Source organism: Lampetra fluviatilis, chromosome 40 (assembly GCF_964198595.1).
Source record: "Lampetra fluviatilis chromosome 40, kcLamFluv1.1, whole genome shotgun sequence".
Taxonomy (NCBI): Eukaryota; Metazoa; Chordata; class Hyperoartia; order Petromyzontiformes; family Petromyzontidae; genus Lampetra; species Lampetra fluviatilis.
The window spans coordinates 9,444,721-9,464,161 of record NC_136314.1 but is presented as its reverse complement, the minus strand read 5'-3'; the positions used below and the strand labels follow the sequence as shown (position 1 = coordinate 9,464,161).

The 19,441-nt window shown below is 56.1% G+C and overlaps 1 protein-coding gene across 1 annotated transcript in view; it reads left to right on the top strand.

Moving 5' to 3' along the window:
• Nucleotides 1-14,450, top strand: part of LOC144946227 (ras-related protein Rap-1b) — a 59,079-nt gene extending 44,629 nt beyond the window's left edge. The window contains exons 4-7 of the mRNA XM_078875089.1: nucleotides 7,224-7,280; nucleotides 8,650-8,790; nucleotides 9,418-9,561; nucleotides 10,142-14,450. Coding sequence (XP_078731215.1) covers nucleotides 7,224-7,280; nucleotides 8,650-8,790; nucleotides 9,418-9,561; nucleotides 10,142-10,231 — 432 coding nt within the window. The 3' untranslated portion in view covers nucleotides 10,232-14,450. The remainder of the gene's footprint in view (nucleotides 1-7,223; nucleotides 7,281-8,649; nucleotides 8,791-9,417; nucleotides 9,562-10,141) is intronic.
• Nucleotides 14,451-19,441: the final 4,991 nt, after the last annotated feature.

Genomic DNA, 19,441 nt, shown 5'->3' with positions numbered 1-19,441 from the left:
CGTGACTGCAGGAATCCATACTCTTTGGTTCTTTCGGTAAAGTCACGTTGGTAGAAAAAATAAATAAAATAAAAATCATTTTTAACGACGTTTCGATAACTAAATAAATAACCTCGTGTTGTAACAGCTCTCTCGCTGGTTCAGCAGTTCCACTGCTGGGTTATTATTTCCACCTGAGGATGACCGCTTGTGTTGCGATCGAAACGTCGCGATATATGATTTATTATTTAATTTTTCTACCTACTTGACTTTACCGAATGAACCGAAGAGTATACAACCTTGCTTAATTGGCCATGTGTCGGGGTGGCGGGTTTAACGACTCGTTTGTATTCGTGTCACCTAACCAAAAACAAACCGCCATGGTGCATCATATTGGTCGCGAAAGCCCTCCCACTACTACGTGCCAAACCGTTTCATTCGTCCGCCCTTTCGTTCGGTTGTGCCCGTAAATTGTTTGTTCATTCTGACAACAACAACCGCCATTCGCCACTAATTGGCGGTGACGTCACCACGACGCTTGTGCCAGGCCATTCTGACGCCCCCTATATCACTGCCGTGTGATAATTAGCAAGCCTCCCGCGGAGTCGTCTCGCTCGTCGGGGTTCATATCCGCGTTGGCGGGGGGGGCTGGGGGGGAGGGCGGCTTGCTGACATCCATCCGTGTGCTTGGGGCGGACTTATTACTCCCTCGCGAGGTTTCTCCGCCATCCAGCAGTGGAATGAGCGATGCTCTCTGACGATGATGTAACTCTTGAGGTTAGGACCAAGTGTCGGGAGGAATGCCGCCACTTGAGTTGACCGTCGATTATCCGGCTGATTCCATCGTTACCCGGCGGTCCCGGGCCTATCCGTCAAAACCGCTCCAAAGGCTGTAACCAGTCCGGCTATCGGCACAGCGTGTGTTCCAAAACACAAAGTAGTTACGCTTGATTTCACTGTCAAATATTATATACACTACATGCAACTTAAACAAGGAAAATACTGCACGTGTATCCATCGCCTCATGCAGAGGCTTCGAGATCGGAGTGGTAAGTACGGTGCAGTGAATACAGTAACCTATTACAGGAGGATATTTTTGTCTTTTTGTATGTTTATCCGTGCAGATTTCACACAGTAAACGCATTTAAAACACTAATATATATAAATACCCCCGAAGCGGCTGGGCAATCTAGTCTCCTCTCCTGTTCAACTAAACCGCCTCGCCCCTAAACCTCCTTGCCCCTAAACCTCCTCGCCCCTAAACCTCCTCGCCCCTCTAAACCCCCTCGCCCCTCTAAACCCCCTCGCTCCTAAACCCCCTCGCCCCTAAACCCCCTCGCCCCTAAACCGCCTCGCCCCTAAACCGCCTCGCCCCTAAACCCCCTCGCCCCTAAGCCCCCTCGCCCCTAAACCCCCTCGCCCCTAAACCTCCTTGCCCCTAAACCCCCTCGCCCCTAAACCCCCTCGCCCCTAAACCCCCTCGCCCCTAAACCCCCTCGCCCCTAAACCCCCTCGCCCCTAAACCCCCTCGCCCCTAAACCCCCTCGCCCATAAACCCCCTCGCCCATAAACCCCCTCGCCCCTAAACCCCCTCGACCCTAAACCCCCTCGACCCTAAACCCCCTCGACCCTAAACCCCCTCGCCCCTAAACCCCCTCGCCCCTAAACCCCCTCGCCCCTAAACCCCCTCGCCCCTAAACCCCCTCGCCCTGAAACTGCCTCATCCCGAAACGATTCGCCCTAAAACCTCCACCCTGGATTAGTTTAAATTTCCTTCGAGCGCGAGTCGGCAGGTCTAGAGCCAAGATGCGATAGAAGTTGGAGCTACTCTATAAACTCTCCACCATCACCACCACCACCACCACAAGCCGTGGTCTCTCCACTGCTTGCCACGCCATCACCATCACCACCACGAGCCATGCTCTCTCCACTGCTGGCCACATCATCGTCAACACCATCACGTGCCCGCTGCTGGATAAACTTACGACTTGCGGTCACCACACACGAGGAGGAGGAGAGAGGAAGGAAGGGGGGAGTTGGAGGGAGGACGAGGGGGGGGAGTGAGTAGGAGGGAGGACGAGGGAGGGAGGGCGAGGGGCGTTGAGGGAGGAGCTCTCACCGGTGGATCTCAGTGAGGCCACTTGCCTGGAGTGATTTGCGCGGGGGAGTCGGCACCCCCCCCTCCCGTTGCCTTCGCCGTGCCGAGTTCCATGCGGGCGCCATTCCGCCTGGCTGGATGGGGGGGTGGGAGCGTTTACCCCCGAGGCTGACAACAATTCAAAGTTTTTTGTTCGTTTGAGCCGCACATTAGCACCGCTGTAATCCCCTTTAATTACGCTGGGGATCGCCGATTATTATTTTTAAACCCCGTGTTCCCCCACGTCGCGTCTGCACGTTGAACGGTGCGGGGTCCCCCCCCCCCTTCTCCCCAGCTCAGCCGCTGAATCTCGGAACGCACGCCAGCGGCTCGGCGTAAATTAAATTTGTGGTTTTTGTAGCGCCGTGCCGTCGTTTTAAGGTGCAACGCACGTTGCTGTGCGTCGGGGTTGATGGCGCGCTCCGAACGGGGGGGGGGGGGTGTCGGGGCCGCCTCCCACCCACCTCCCCCTTGGCCACCGTGAAGGAAGCGTGGTGCTTGACTGGGCCCCGCTTGTGCGTGGGGCGGGTTCACAATTTCACAATGGCCTACCCCCCCCGGGGGACAAGTAGTGAATGGGGGGGGGTGTGACAGGAATCCCGCGGAGTCGTCTCGCTCCGTGCTCGTGGGGTGGAGTTATTTTCAAGTTGCGAACGGCGCTGTGGAGATACCGCGGCCCGCGTGTGCGCTGTGCCCCCTGCAGCTCCGTTACACTATTTAGCCCCTCCCCCCAGCAAGAGCCCTATCGAGGTGATGGGGGGTTGGGGGGCGTTGTGTAAATGTATCCCTGTTAGCCGCGAGCCATCGCAGTTTTGCCTCGCCCCTAAGGGGAGCGCGACGTGCGGAGAGAGACGCGTCGAGAGACACGCACGGAGAGAGACGCGTCGAGAGAGACGCGTCGAGAGAGACGCGTCGAGAGAGACGCACGGAGAGAGACGCGCCGAGAGAGACGCGCGGAGAGAGACGGAGCGAGAGAGAAACGCCGGTGCCGGCTTTTGGGGGATTCTAAGCAAGCCGTGCGCCAGCCGACCGCCGGGGTTACAGCTGAGCAGTGCCCCGTCCCCAGGCATGGGCAGTAACGGGGCCCTTGACCGCCCCTCTCCGCCGTGTGTGTGCACGTGCATGTGTGTGCGTTGCGCGGGCGTGCGTGTGTGCGTGTGTGTGCGTGTGCCATCCTCGTGCCATACGAATGTCGCGATTTACAAAGTCGAGAGAGAGTGCGCTCTACTGATCGCAGCTCTCGGCCCGGTGGTGAACATTGCACGGACCTGTACAATTTCCCCCCCCACAACGTTGAGACTTTCCCGCTAAGTAGTTCTCGGTTTTACGACCCCGGAGAGAGAGCGATGATGGTTGGCTGAGTAAATGCCGCCACCCATCGCCGCCCGCCCCCCTCAAATATCGGTTGTGAACTCACGACCTTTCTCTTGCCAGCCGCTCCCTCTTCCGCTACCGAGCCACCCCTCTGCATCGTATGTTGAACTTCTTTCGCACAGTACATAGCCAACCGTTATAATTAGAAACGACAACAAACTAAATACATGCTAAAATCAGCCTTGAAGTGAGTTTGTCAATCTAGATGATGATTTGAAAGTGCACAGCTCCATTGGCTTCCTCATATCGAAAGGGATGAGCGTTCCAGATGGCCGCACAAGCGCATCCGCAAGCGCTGCGCAACGCAGCGACCGTCTTTGCGCCGTCAGGGTTGCGGCGACGAGCAAACGTCGTCCTCGGTGCTCCCCGAACGCTTTGAAACGCTTCCGACCCTGGTTGGAAACACTTTTACTTACTCCTCTTCGCCGTGCTGTGCGGTCTCTAGCGGCCTTCTCTGCTCCACCCCAACACAGGCGCCCCCCCCCCCCCCCCATGGCCTCTGGTTGGTCTTGAGCGGTGCGTCGCCAGGAGGCCTTCGGCCTGCCCCGTGCTCTTTTCTCTCGTGGTGTCCCCCACTGTAGGGCGGCCTCCACTATGGGACTCGGGTTCCATTCTCAGCGCGTGTCCCAGCCACACCCGAGTCTCCTGTCTCTCCGCTATGGGACCCGGGTTCCATTCTCAGCACGTGTCCCAGCCACACCAGAGTCTCCTGTCTCTCCGCTATGCCCCCCTCCCCCTGCGTTGTGCGTCTAGAATTGATCTCGATGTGCAGGTCCCGGTTTGAAATCTTGTTTGGCCGGAAGATGTGACAGATTTTCCTCAGGGAGTTGAGGAAAGTTCAAGTTAATTTATTAGGTATAGCCCTGTGAGCCATTCGGCTTTTGAATCGGGTGCAACCGCAACAAACAAAAAACAAAAACATGAACAAGAAAACATCTTAAAGTGACTATGTGACTGAGTGCAAACAGAAAATCCAAGAAAAGACAGCAAAATATTGCAGAAAAAAACACCGTACACCAACGCTGTGTGCAAAAATCCCAGTGGGATGCAAGTCAAACAACCAACAACAACCACAAGACAATTTAGATTAAGGCCATCAGTCTAACTCTGTACTACAACAAACAAACATGGCTAAACCAATACACTTTTCGAAATCACCAAAATAAAGCCATGAAAGCAATGAAACAGTGATCATAGGAACTGTGACGTAATTTTCACAATAAATGGCATAAACAACATGTACTACCAAAACCCTGCTGCCATAGCTGGCTGCATGAGTCACTCTACAACAGCAGGAGCATCAATAGGAGTATTATAATTTTTCAATGCACCTTTAAGATCAGCACACTAAATAAAAAACGCAGATCATACTTTGTAGCGGTCATCCGGAGCGAAACATTTTATTTTAGGCCACTGAATAGCACTGGCAGCTAGGGGTGTACAACTCCTCTAGAGCAGTTTTGAGTGAACTTCATGTCTATCTTAGGTTGGAAACATGTGTAGCACGTAAAAAAACAACCCAAAGACTTTAAAACCGTTGTGAGAAGGAGGAGCCGGCTGAGTGACGACCGTTATCACTCAGCCCCCCCCCCTCATGTTGCTCTGCGGTGGCTAGGAGATGTTAACTACCTCGCCTGGTATACAGGAGGTCGTGGGTTCGATCCAGACCCTGACGCCTGCTGTATATTTGGAGTTTTGCGTGTCTCCCTCTCCCTGTAAAGATGTTAACCACCTCGCATGGTCTACAGGAGGTCGTGGGTTCGATCCAGACCCTGATGCCTGCTGTATATTTGGAGTTTGCGTCTCTCTCCCCGTCATCGTGGGGATTTTGCTCCGGTTCCTCCGGGTTTTCCCCTCCACATTTAGAGTCAACATCACGCGTTTTTAGAGAATTTGGCTGCCGCTATGAATCTCCACGTGATGACGAGAAGCCCACTTGGTTGAGCTGCCATTAGTGATGGCCAGGTCACTCCTGACAAAGAGCGACACAGCTCAAGTGGGTCCTTACCTGGTCAAAGATACAAATATTTTAGTTTAATAGTTTCAATGCGCAGTTAGACATCGCGATGAATGGCGAGCGGACATCGACCACGCAAATATGTTTGGCATGAATGGTACATCCTTGTGCTGGTCTCACTCGCCTACACGGTGGTCGTAGTAGTAGTGGACGCGTACCAAAGCAGGGGGCGCACAAAGCGAGATCCCATCACGTGAAGCGCACAGTCACCCTACCACTGGACCGCACGAGGAGACAACGGCCTGCCGACTAGCACGCACACAGTACACACGCACACAGCACGCACACAGTACACACAGTACACACGCAGACAGTACACACAGTACACACGCAGACAGTACACACAGACACTACACACACAGTATGCACGCACACAGTACGCACGCACACAGTATACACATACACACAGTACGCAATGATGTATCTGTGTCTCTGTGTATCTATGTATCTCTGTGTATATCTCTGTCTGCGCACAGCGCACGCACAGTCCACAGCGTTGCATCTGTGCGACTCGCACGGTACGAGCCCGTTGGGTTTCCCCGCTCTCCGTATGTCCGCATCGCTGTGGCTCGCGCCAACGGCTCGCGCCTGGCGGGCGACCCCCGACACGCGGCCGCTGGGCTCGTGCCGCTGAGCGAGGCGGACGGAAAGTGCCGATGTCGCGTTTAAATTAAATGAAGTGAGAGAGGGTGGGGGTTATTGTGGGAAATGAGAGCGTGGGGACCGCGATATGGAAGTCCGCGTCTTCCGCCGATAGAACTCCGTCCGTCCGAGCGACCACGTGGGCGGGCCGGCCGGCCTGCGAGTTCCCCTTTTGAGGCCGAGCCGACCTAGGGGTGGCCCGTTTCGCACGCGCGGCCAAGGCCCGTCGAGGGGGCCAAGTGCCGTCGTTGTTGTCGAGAGCACGAAAGCCGACGCGGTGCACAAAGGCGTTGTTCGATGTGTCGGTTAACTCCAGTTGTTAGCAACTCCAGTTGTTAGCAACTCCTGTTGGCAACTCTCGTAAGCAACTTCCATCGGCAATGCCGTTTGGCAACTCCCATTGGCAACTCCCATTTGGCAACGCCCTGGCGTAGCCGCCCGGCGACGTGGTTTGCCAGGCGTGAGTCGGATGAGGCTGCCCCCCCCCCCGGTTCTCCGTGTGTACGCGACGCTCGCCGGACGGGCGAGTGACGAGTTTGGACGGCTGCCTGGGGGGAGGGGGGAGGGAGCAGGGGGGTGGGGGTCCTCGCTGGCCCCGAGCGGTGTGGGTTGGGTGCTGCGAAGGAACCGAGCGGGGTTGGAAACGCCGCTCTTAGCCGGGGGCAAAACACGGAAACACAAATAGTGCCCGGAGTGGTGGGGGGTGTGTGGGGTATGGCGGTGGGGGGTCGGGAGATGAGAGGAAGGGGGCGGACGTTGGCGTGAGCGGACACGTGTTGGTGGCGTGCCGCGCGGTGCCGGCGCGCAGACCATGCCAAGATTGCTCTCGCCCACTTTGTTGTTAGTATTGTTGGTGTGCGTGTGCGTGCGTCGCCACTGGGGAGACAAAGGCGGCCGGGCGTGGTGCTGGCCACCCAACCCCTTCTTGTGTCGTGTCGGCCTTCATAGGTGCTGCTCGCTAACAGCACTTGCCCCGACAGTCCGTTAAGGCTGTACGGGGAATCTTTGTCTTTGCTTTTTTGTGACTAAAGTGAGTGAATCTGTGTGTCTCTCTCTCCCCCTCCTCTCGCCCAGCAAGTGGAAGTGGATGGATCACAGTGCATGCTGGAGATCCTGGATACAGCCGGCACAGTCAGTGCTGCACCACATTGCACGCACACACACGGGTCTCCAATCATCACACACACACACGCCTACAATCACCCACACACGCCTACAATCACCCACACGCCCACCTGCAACGCCTACAATCATCTCACAGCTTAACACCTGTACGGCCATATGGCTCGGCGCAAGAGCAGGAGTTTAAACCCTGGGGGGGTAAGGATTGACTCGGCCCATCATACTTCTCTCTGGGGTCGACTAAAATGAGTACCACCGTTGTGGGGAAGTAAACAGCGGTTGTCCTATGGACAGACTAGCCCCCCCCCCACCATGGCAATGTGGAATTTTCACCACTCCAGGAATTTGTGTAAATGCCCTTGCAGCCGCGCCCGTTATGTACACTGCATTTGCACACACGCTCGCACACACGCTCGCACACACATGCGCTCACACACGCTCGCGCACACGCTCACACACACGCGCACACACACGCTCACACACGCACACACACACGATCGCACACACACTCGCACATGCGCGCACACGCTCACGCACACACGCTCGCACACACACGCTCGCGCACACACGCTCGCGCACACACGCTCGCACACACACGCTCGCACACACACGCTCGCACACACACGCTCGCACACACGCTCGCACACACGCTCGCACACACGCTCGCACACACGCTCGCACACACGCGTGGTTATTTACAGCTGTGCACTCCCACACACAATGGCATTCATAGCCGAACACACAGCCCCGCATTGTGTGCGTACGCACAAAGCACACACACAGTCACACATGCTTCAGCGTAGCTCTAAGCGCGGAGACAAAGGTCCCCCGTGTAGCCTCAGGGCAAGTGCGGCGAGCGAGCAGCGCCCCCCTGAAGGCCTTCACGGCACTCGAGGGGAGCGGCGTGGCCAGAATCGGCACGGGATGGGGCGGTGTGGCCGCAACCACATCCTTGAAGCCGCCTTTGGCTCCCCCGGTGCTGACGTTTACTCACCGCACCGGGTGCTCGTATGAGGTTGAGTCGACCGAGGGGATGCCCAAGACCCGGTACAGGTAATCGTCAGCGGTGTTGGCTGTGAGCGGGAGTCAAACTGTTGAGAGGCGGCCGCGAGAGTAGCAGCTTTGTTGGGGAATGTGTTGGTGAGCGCGTGCACGCGTGTTGGTGAGTGTGCGTTTTGGGGAAAGCGTGCTTGCGTGCGTGTTCTTGAGCGTGTCGATGAGGGTGTGTGCGTGTTGTGTGAGGCTGCTGGTGCGGCTGCTGGTGCGCCTGCTGGTGAGCGTGCCGGTGAGCGTGTCTGTGAGCGTGCCGGTGAGCGTGCCGGTGAGCGTGCCGGTGAGCGTGTGCGCGGGCTCGTGTCTCGGTGGGAACGACGTGCAGGAGCAGTTCACGGCGATGCGGGACCTGTACATGAAGAACGGCCAGGGCTTCGTGCTGGTCTACTCCATCACGGCGCAGTCCACCTTCAACGACCTGCAGGACCTGCGTGAGCAGATCCTGCGCGTCAAGGACACGGACGACGTGAGCCCCCCCCCTCGCCCCCCCCCCCTCGCCCCGCCCCCCTCGCCCCTCCCCTCGCCCCCCCCCTCGCCCCCCCTCGCTCGCAAGTCTCCCCTTGTGCCCCTGTCAAGCCCGAAGTGATGAAACGGCTTAAAATCGAGTTGTAATGAAGGATCTTGTTTAATAATAACCACGCTGTCGATTGACGTTGGTGATGACGATGAGGGGAGGGAGAGTGCTAGCATCAATAAATGGATCTTGTAGTACGCACGAAATGATCTTAAATAAAAACTACTGAAGTGAAATAAGCCATGGAGGAGCCAGCGTCACGCACGGCTTCGCGAGCCGTGGGTAGACAGAGGCCGATCATCTTCTTTCCCTTCTGTCCGTTTGGACGACTTGCTCGGGGGGACGTCCACCGGCTCGCTCGACTGTCCACTCGCTCACCTGTACACTCGCTCGCTCATCCGCTCACTCACTTATTCGTTCACTCCCTTGCCTATCCACTCGCTCGCCCATCCAATCACCCACTCGTTCGCTCGCACTCTTACCTGTCCACTCGCGCGTCCATCTGCCCGCTCACTCCCTTACCTGTCCAGTGGTTCACTCTCTTACCTGTCCACCCGCTTGTCCCGCTGGCCCTCCTAGGTGCCCATGATCCTGGTGGGGAACAAATGTGACCTGGAGGACGAGCGCGTGGTGGGCCGCGAGCAGGGCCAGAACCTGGCGCGCCAGTGGCAGAGCTGCGCCTTCCTGGAGGCCTCCGCCAAGTCCAAAATCAACGTCAACGAGGTGGGCACCCCCCCCACCTCCACACCCCCCCCCACCTCCACACCTGCCCCACCTCCACACCCCACCCCACCTCCACACCCCCCCCACCTCCACACCCCCACCCCACCTCCACACCCCCACCCCACCTCCACACCCCCCCCCACCTCCACACCCCCACCCCACCTCCACACCCCCCCCCCACCTCCACACCCCCACCCCACCCCCGACCCCTCACACGCGTCGATTTCTCTGGGTGCTTCGATATCCTCCCACGTCGGGGGGAGGGGGGGGGCAACCCCGCGGTGGCCAGATGCCCCGAGTCGACTTGATCATCATCGTCATCGTCGTTGTTGTTGTTGTTTGAGGAGGAAATCACTTTGACGTTTTATCACCGAATACTTCCGAGTATTAAGTACAGCCTCTCCCCCTGCGGTTCCCCCCCCCCCTCCTTTCCTCCTCTACCTCCTCATCCTCCTCCACCCCCCTCCTCCCTCCCTCCTCCACCCCCCTCCACCCCTCTCCTCCACCCTCCTCCTCCGTCTTCTCTCACGCTCCCTTTCTCTCCCTCCCACCCTCCCCTGACCCCCCCCCCCCGCCGCAGATCTTCTACGACCTGGTGAGGCAGATCAACAGGAGAGCGCCGCCTGAGAAGAGGAAGGCGAAGAAGAAGCAGTCGTGCACGCTGCTGTGAGACGCCCTCGGCCACCACCGCCGTCAATCCCCATCGCCAACAACATCGCCGCCGCCGCCACCACCGCCACCTTTTTTCTATTACGCCTTGAAACTCCCCGGGGGGTCCCGGCGTGGGGTCCTCCGTCGCGCTCGGCGTTTTGCGAGGAGGGAAACGTCCCCCCGATCCGATCCCAACCTACCACCCCCCCTCCACCCACCGTCTGCGCACCGCCAGTTTTTGTCCGTCGGTTGCCCCCCCCCCCCCCGGCCGCTACCCCCCTCCCCACCGGCGTCTGTCGGAAATTCGTGCGGAGACGAAAGCGACACCGACGCTGTCCCTCACCGCGACCGACTTCCCCGCGTTCGAGAGCCGAGCGCCCACCCACGCCTCACCACGCAACCAATTACCGAGTCGCGACGCCGACACCTTTACGACGTTCAGCCGGCGGGAGGGGGGGGGGGGGTGGGTGGGGGCGGCCGTGGAGGGGGGGGGCCCTTTTGTGAAGGCTGCGGAATCGGTCCACCGGGAAAAAAAGGAAAAAAAATTAACAAAAAAAAATTGAGAAGTGGGAAAAAGATGAGTGCCCCCCCCTACACACAGCCCCCACCCCCCTTCCCTGGTTATTTCTTTTGTCTTTTTCTGTCCCTTTGTTATCCCTCCGGCGTGTGTGTATGTTTCGAACGGTCCGTGTGTTGCACGTGAGAGTTGGTTAACCCTCCGCCCCGCTCCGCCGTGCGATCGACAGGTAGGCGGCTGGCCAGGTGCGCGTGCGTGCGTGTTTGTGTGCCCGAGTGTGCACGCGCGTGCGCTCCGTGTGCGTTGTGCGAGCTAATGTGTCGGTGTGCACGCCAGTGCGTTCTCTGTGCGTGCGCAAGCTATGGCATGAGTGTGCACGCTAGTGCGTTCGCGTGCGAGCTTGTGCGTGCGAGCTTGTGCGTGCGAGCTAGTGCGTGTGAGCTTGCGTGTGAATGTGCACGCTAATGCGTTGTGTGTGTGTGTGTGCACGAGTGTGCGGTCGCGCGCGAGTGTGTGCGAGTTAGTGCGTCAGTGTGCACGCTAGTGCACGCGCGTGCGTTCCGTGTGTGCGTTCCGTGTGTGCGTTCCGTGTGCGAGCGAGTGAGCGAACTTGTGAGCGAACTTGTGAGCGAACTTGTGAGCGAACTTGTGAGCGAACTTGTGAGCGAACTTGTGAGCGAACTTGTGAGCGAACTTGTGAGCGAACTTGTGAGCGAACTTGTGAGCGAACTTGTGAGCGAACTTGTGAGCGAACTTGTGAGCGAACTTGTGAGCGAACTTGTGAGCGAACTTGTGAGCGAACTTGTGAGCGAACTTGTGAGCGAACTTGTGAGCGAACTTGTGAGCGAACTTGTGAGCGAACTTGTGAGCGAACTTGTGAGCGAACTTGTGAGCGAACTTGTGAGCGAACTTGTGAGCGAACTTGTGAGCGAACTTGTGAGCTACTGCGGCTGTCTGGGGCTTCTGTCGCCCTCTTCCTCACCCTCCTCACGCACCCCACTCCCCACTGCCCCCTGCCCCGCTCCGACAGTCGCCGAGCAAGCGAGTGGCACAGCGCCACTCGACAGTGCAGGCAGGCGCCCAACTAACACTCTCCCCGTTTAACCTGTGGCTCCCGTACTAATATTTGTACAGAGACTTTTGCATACGACCCGTCTCTTCAGACTTTATAAATACTGTATTGTCATTTTTTTTCCCTCTCCATTATTTTTTTGTATTTTACTGTAAAGAATAAAAAAAAGTGGTGGCTCAGGAGCTGAGACTTCGTAAAAAAAAGAACAGAAAATAACGGGGAGGGGGGGGGGGGTGAGGGGGCAGGTGGGGGCTGGGTGGCGCTCCCCCCCCCCCCTTGCCCCTACCTGTTCTATTCTTCTCCAGATGCACGATGCATTTCGCCCGGTTCTCTGCGCTCGCCGCCGATTAACCCCCCGGCCTCCACCGCCGGCCCCCCGTCTCCAAACGACTTCTCCCCCCGCCCCCCCCCCCCACCGCCACTCCCCCCGGCCCCGCTCCTGAACTCCCATCAAATGTTGGGGGGGGGGGGGGGGGTGCGGAACACGAAAACTGAGTTGTCAACTCGCCGTTTTTTATTTTTTACCCAGAGGGGGCGATTCGTGAGCGGAGCCGCCGGGGGAACATCGTCCTGGCCGCCGCCGGGACTGCGTTCGATTATTTTTTGTGGGCGCACGAGTGATTGTTTTTGGGGTTTTTTTTGTTCTTTCTATTTGGCGGGTTCCGTTGGCAGCCAGAGGAGAGCGGGGGGGGGGGGGACCTTGACGGCGCCAGAGGTTTGTTGGGGCTAGAGTCCGGCGGTGCCAGAATCCCCAGACCGCAGCTCTCCCTCTCTCTCTCTCTCCCGCTCGCTCGCATCGCTGATGTGGCCCCGGTCCCCCGGCACCGCTTTGCGTTGTGAGACGGAGGCACCCGTCTGTCCGGGCGGGCGGGCGGGCGGGCAGGTGAGACGGGGAGGGAGATGCGATTTTGGTGGTCGACCGTTCTGTCAGTTGATTGATCGGTCGCCCGGTCTGACGATTGATTGATTGGTCGGTCAGCCGGTTGATTGATCACTCTGCCGGGCAGTCAGTTGATTGGTCGGTCGACCGATGTAGTCATTTTATTGGTCAGTCGACCGCGCTGTCGGTTGATTGGTCAGTCGGCCGCGCTGTAATTTGATTGGTCAGTCGGCCGCGCTGTCAGTTGATTGGTCAGTCGACCGCGCTGTCAGTTGATTGGTCAGTCGCCCGGGCTGTCATTTGATTGGTCAGTCGACCGCGCTGTCATTTGATTGGTCAGTCGACCGCACTGTCAGTTGATTGGTCAGTCGCCCGGGCTGTCATTTGATTGGTCAGTCGGCCGGGCTGTCAGTTGATTGGTCAGTCGGCCGGTCTGTCAGTTGATTGGTCAGTCGGCCGGTCTGTCAGTTGATTGGTCAGTCGGCCGGTCTGTCAGTTGATTGGTCAGTCGGCCGGTCTGTCAGTTGATTGGTCAGTCGGCCGGGCTGTCAGTTGATTGGTCAGTCGGCCGGGCTGTCAGTTGATTGGTCAGTCAGCCGGGCTGTCAGTTGATTGGTCAGTCGGCCGGGCTGTCAGTTGATTGGTCAGTCGGCCGGGCTGTCATTTGATTGGTCAGTCGGCCGGGCTGTCAGTTGATTGGTCAGTCGGCCGCGCTGTCATTTGATTGGTCAGTCGGCCGGTCTGTCAGTTGATTGGTCAGTCGGCCGGGCTGTCAGTTGATTGGTCAGTCGGCCGGGCTGTAGCAGCGCGAGACTTTACAACTTCACACGCTGTGGAACTTGCGCGGGTGCCGTGATTGCCTCTGCCTCTGTCCACCGCTGCTGCTGCTCGCCAGGCCGCGCGTGACGCCACGCGGCGCTGGGGGGGGGGGTCGCTCCTGCATGGTTTATTTCACTTCCTTACTTTTGATTTAAGATGCTTTCGTGCGTACTACAAGATTCATTTATTGATGCTAGCCCTTCCCCCGCACCCCTCTCGCCATCGTCATCACCAACGTCAATCGACATCGTCGTTATTCTTAAACAATATCCTTTATTACAACTCGGTTATAAGCTGTTGAACTTCGGCTTGGCAGTGGCACGAGAGGATGCGAGCGAACGCGTGCGTGTTCCGTTGTTTGTGTTTACAAGTCGAGTTCATTCGCAGGCGTGACATTGACACAAAAAAGTTACCAGCAAGGCCCCCCCCCCGAAGGCTTTCAAAATGCTTTGTATTGCCCCTCACCACACAACCCACCACCCCCCAGCCCCTACAGAAAAAAAAAACAAATTGAATGCTCCGAATTAAAAACAAACATATATGTGTGTGCGTGTGCGTGTCCGTATCTCGTGAGTCTGACCCCCCCCCTCTCCCCATTGAAGCAATGGAACGCCCCGACTTGAAAGGAGAAGCTGTCTGTCTCTCGGTTGGTCAGGTTATGGGGCAAACCATTGTGGGCAGAGGTGCCGGCGTGGGGGGGGGGTCGTGAGATTTTTAAAAACCCAGCCGCAGGAAATCCATTCGCTCCCCATCTCCAACTCATTGGTGCATCCCAAGTCTCTCTGCCTTGTAGTCCACACACGTTAACCCGCTTTATAGTTTCTACTGATTGTACTGTAGATGTCTGATGATATAATACTTTTTTTCTTTCCCCGAACTACTTAAATATTCGTACAATGTGTACCGTACATACATTTGATGCCAAATAAATTGTATTACATTTTACACTCCACCGACCCAACCCACGCCCCCCCCCCCCATATTCATCAATTAAGTCATTCATTAGTAAGCTGATTGCGCGCACAAATTAAATTCTGGGCGGGGAGGGATAATTAATGGATAGGAGGAATTTGAATCTTGAGATGCGCTCCCAGGCGGTGGTCGTGGTGGTGGTCATGCCGGATGAGAGATGGGGAATTAGATGTAGAGAAGGGGGGGAGGGGGTCGCGTGGTGGAGGGGCGGGAGATCTTGGGGGGGAGGGGCTGGGGCTGTGGGGGGGGCTACATCCGAGGGGGTCACATTGGAGAAAGTGGTCCGTGGTGCTCGCCTCGTCGCTAACGGGATGAGAGAGCGGGCGAGGGAGACCAGCCCCGGTTTAAAGTTCCAACGAACAGAGACGTCTGCAATTTATTAGAGCAATAAATTCATCCTGTCGTCTTGTGTCACGAGGTGTGTTTGAGCTCAGTCTGTTCATCCACTGCTGGATGGGAACCCCCCCCCCCCCCACTCGCACGCCGTGTTGGGTATCCGTGGGCTAGTTGGTGCGTGGGGGGACTTGTGACCATACTTCACGCTGGTCAGTGCCAGGTTTCGGGGTGACTGGCGGGGGGGGGGCTCAAGATCCAGATTCGGACGACGCCGGCGGCTGCTGCTGCTGCGAGAGTTCGCGGCGTGGTGCTAAGCGCTGCGCCACCGCTCCCCCGCACACATCGGCGCGTCCAAGTGAAGAGAGGTCTCGCGGCGTCCACGGAAGCGGCGGCAGCAGCAAAAGATGAAACTCCTTGGAGGAAATGTGGAGCAAAGTTGAGACGGAGATTGCCGCGGCTCTCATCAGTGACTTGCACGAGGGGAGGGGGGGAGCCCGCGGTGCTCTTGCGAGATTTCCGAACATTTTCCTCTTCGAGACCACCCCAAACGCCCCGACGGATCGATGGATCGGGAATCTTATCAGTTTGGTGGGTAGTGGGGGGGGGTAGTGGGGGTGGTAGGGGGCTAGGGGAGGGGTGGGTAGGAGGGGGTAGGGTGGTTGGGGTAGCGGGGGGGTTCAGTGGCTACGTCCTGAAAGTGGCGAGTTTGTGGGGCTCCTGACGATGGCGCGACGCCCCGCGCCACGGCGCACCCCTCACCCCCCTCGCCCACCCCACACCCCTCGCCCACCCCACACCCACCCCTCGCCCCCCCTCGCCCACCCCTCACCCACCCCACACCCCCCCTCACCCACCCCTCACCCACCCCACACCCACCCCACACCCCCCGTCACCCACCCCTCACCCACCCCTCGCCCCCACACCACAACCACCCCCCCTCACCCCCCGCTCACCCCACCCCCCGCTCACCCACCCCACACCCGCCTTCTGCTTCACCGACCCGCGCCGACCGGCGTGGTGAAGTATGGTCAACGCAGCCACCCCCTCCCCCCATCTTCCAAGACCGGCAACTGAAACGATTGCCACTGTACCAGGTGAGCGCCTCCACTCAGATGTCGACTTGTGTTGCAGAAGCCACCTGCCCATTGCGAATGGCGGCTCGACGAAGTGGCTCATCGTGGTCGTCATCACGAGGGCATTTCTAGCAGCCAAACACTCCAAACGCGTGGTGGTGATGTTGCTGTTGATTCTTAAAGTGGAGTGGGAACACCGCAGGACCCGGAGACAAATCCACGATGAGAGAGAGACAGCAGACTCCAAATATACAGCAGCAGCAGGCATCGTCAGGGTCTGGGATAGAACCCACGGCCTCCTGCAAACCAGGCGAGGTAGTTAACATCTCCTAGCCACCGTGATGTTGGGGTCTGGGATGGAACCCACGACCTCCTGCACACCAGGCGAGGTAGCTAACATCTAGCCACCGTGGGATCGAGCCCACGACTTCCTGCACACCAGGCGAGGTAGTTAACATCTCCTAGCCACCGTGGGATCGAGCCCACGACCTCCTGCACACCAGGCGAGGTAGTTAACATCTCCTAGCCACCGTGGCGCCCCTATGCGGTCGGCAGTTCGCGTGCGGCGGGGTGAAGTGTGGGAACTCGCCACCACTTCTCTTCCGACACGTGACACACGCACGTGACACGCGTGTGTCACGTGTGTGTGTCTCAGTGGGTTCGCGTGTCTCTACGAGTCTGTGTGCGACTCATCTGCGAATGAATGATGGATTTACTCTGCGTGAGTGTAAGGGGGGTGGCCGTGTGAATGAGTGAAGGATTCACTCTGTGAGTGTAAGTGGTTCACCGTGTGAAGGAGTGAAGGATTAACTGTGTGAGTGTAAGGGGGTGGCCGTGTGAATGAGTGAAGGATTCACTCTGTGAGTGTAAGTAGATCACCGTGTGAAGGAGTGAAGGATTCACTGTGTGAGTGTAAGGGGATTCACTCTGTGTGAATGAATGAAGGATTCACTGTGTGAGTGGAAGGGGGGTCACTCTGTGTGAATGAATGATGGATTCACTCTGAGTGAATGTTGAGATGACACCTCAGGCGGGGCCTTGCCGCACGACAAACACTCAGTGGTGACAACGCTTCAAGTCGTGATTATTATTTTAAATAATCGATTTTCTTCTCCCGAGGGTAGAATCGAGTCTCGGGCTGCAGCCTGCAAGAAAGCTCTCCACGCAACAGAATGTTGGACGGAGGGCATCGCTTTAGGGCTTAGAGGCAGATCTGTATGTGTGTTGAACTTCTTTCGCACCGTACGTGACCAGCCGTGCTCATCGGAGGTGTGGGTGGGGTGGGGGTGGTAACAAACGAAACACAACAAGTTCTAAAGAAGAAGAGCGCCTAAACAAAATAATTTGCATATCAAGAGGAATTCAGCATATGGAAAATGCGTAGGAGGTGGGCGGGGGGGGGTTCCAAATCAATACTATGCCCGTGCATTATGCAGGATTAGCAGCATCAAAGGGGGGGGGGGAAGGGGGGGAGCATTAACAAAGGAAAGGAATGTTAATAGTATGTAGCTGTAGTTACTAAACAACCACGTAAAAAACTACAGTATAAACTGCATGACAAACTAAAGTATAAACTACATAGCATCATCAGTAAACTTACTATACTCTACAATAAGCTGAGTTACTAACAGTAAGTAATACATGAAAAATTCTACGTTGTAAAAAAATTATATAATATGCTTCCATCTAAACTTTATTCTCTTACATCACACGCGTCTATACCGTACTATATACTTCCATAGGCAAAACCAACATTAAATTACATACTGTATTGCTATAAACCACCCTATACCTTATACATTTTTAATATAACACTATGTATTATTCTACCCACCCTAATGTGTATCAAAATGGTTTATTACGTCCTTCCAGTGATTGCTAAGCCAGAATCCATCTTCTCGGTTAAAATTGTCTCTGTGTTTGTAAATGTGGATCGCCTCATGTACGAATCTCTCATGATAGCCAGATGGCTTGCAGAGAACCTCTGTCTTGGAGAAGTCAATGTCATGTGAGCCCACTGAGTTGTAACAGTGATCTGCCACGGCTGAGGTGTTTGTCCTACAGTGTTTCAGGTCAGCTTTATGTTCACGGATGCGGTCCGAGACATGTCGTTTGGTTTCCCCAATGTAACTGCTACCACAGAGGCAACTTAGTTTGTAGACACCAGGGTACTGTATGTCTGGAACCACATCTTTTACAGACGGTACCAGATCACGGATTTTATGTACTGTGTTGAATCGGACCTGGATCTTGTGTTTAATCAGGATTTTGGAGATCTTTTTTGTGACCCCAGCAATGTAGGGTAAGGTGATGGTCTTGAAAGGCTCCTCAACAGGATCTTTCTTGGTGGTTGGAGTGATGGCTTTGCGGATTGTGTAGTCGGAGTAACCATTAGCCTTAAGAGCTTGGCGTACGTGTTTGAGTTCACTGGAAATGTGTTCATGGTCGGAGATGCATTGGGCTCTATGATATAGAGTCTTGATGAGAGAATTCTTCTGGGATGGATGGTGGTGGGAATCCGGTTTTAGATAAGCATCCGTGTGGGTGGCTTTCCTGTAGACAGAGTGGCTCATTGAACCATCAGGTCTCCTTTTGATTAGGACATCCAAAAAGGGTAGCTTGCCATCATTTTCGACTTCCATGGTGAATCTGATGGCTGGGTGTATGGAATTGATATGGTCGAGAAATTGGTCTAGAGCAGGCCGGCCATGTGGCCAGATGACAAAAGTGTCGTCTACGTACCTCTTCCATAAGGTCGGGCGTAGAGTCGCAGTCTGGATGGCGTCCGTCTCAAATTTCTCCATGAAGATGTTGGCTACAACCGGAGATAAGGGGGAGCCCATTGGGGTGCCCTCAATTTGCTTGTAGAAGGTTCCATTCCAGGTGAAGTATGTATTGGTTAAGCAGTGTCTCACCAGGGGGGGTACCCCAGCATTCAGTCCTTGATGAACCAAGTCTTCAATGATTGCGATGGTGTCAGGCACAGGCACCTTGGTGAACAAGGAAACCACATCAAAACTGACAAGCAGGTCGTCTGGGGACAGGGCAATCCCCTTGATTGTTGATACCAGGTCAGTAGAGTTTAGTACTGCAGAGGTGGTTTTTCCAGTGAAAGGCCGTAGGATTTCGGACAAAAAACGAGCCAGTTTGTAAGTCGGGGAGTTGATAGTAGAGACAATGGGACGAAGAGGTGTATCTTCTTTATGTATCTTTGGCAAGCCGTACAATCTTGGTGGCCTGGCTGCAGAAGGTTTCAACGAGAACTGTTTGGTCTGATCAATTAATGCGGTTGAAGCAGAAATGATGTTGTTGCATCTCCGACCATGAACACATTTCCAGTGAACTCAAACACGTACGCCAAGCTCTTAAGGCTAATGGTTACTCCGACTACACAATCCGCAAAGCCATCACTCCAACCACCAAGAAAGATCCTGTTGAGGAGCCTTTCAAGACCATCACCTTACCCTACATTGCTGGGGTCACAAAAAAGATCTCCAAAATCCTGATTAAACACAAGATCCAGGTCCGATTCAACACAGTACATAAAATCCGTGATCTGG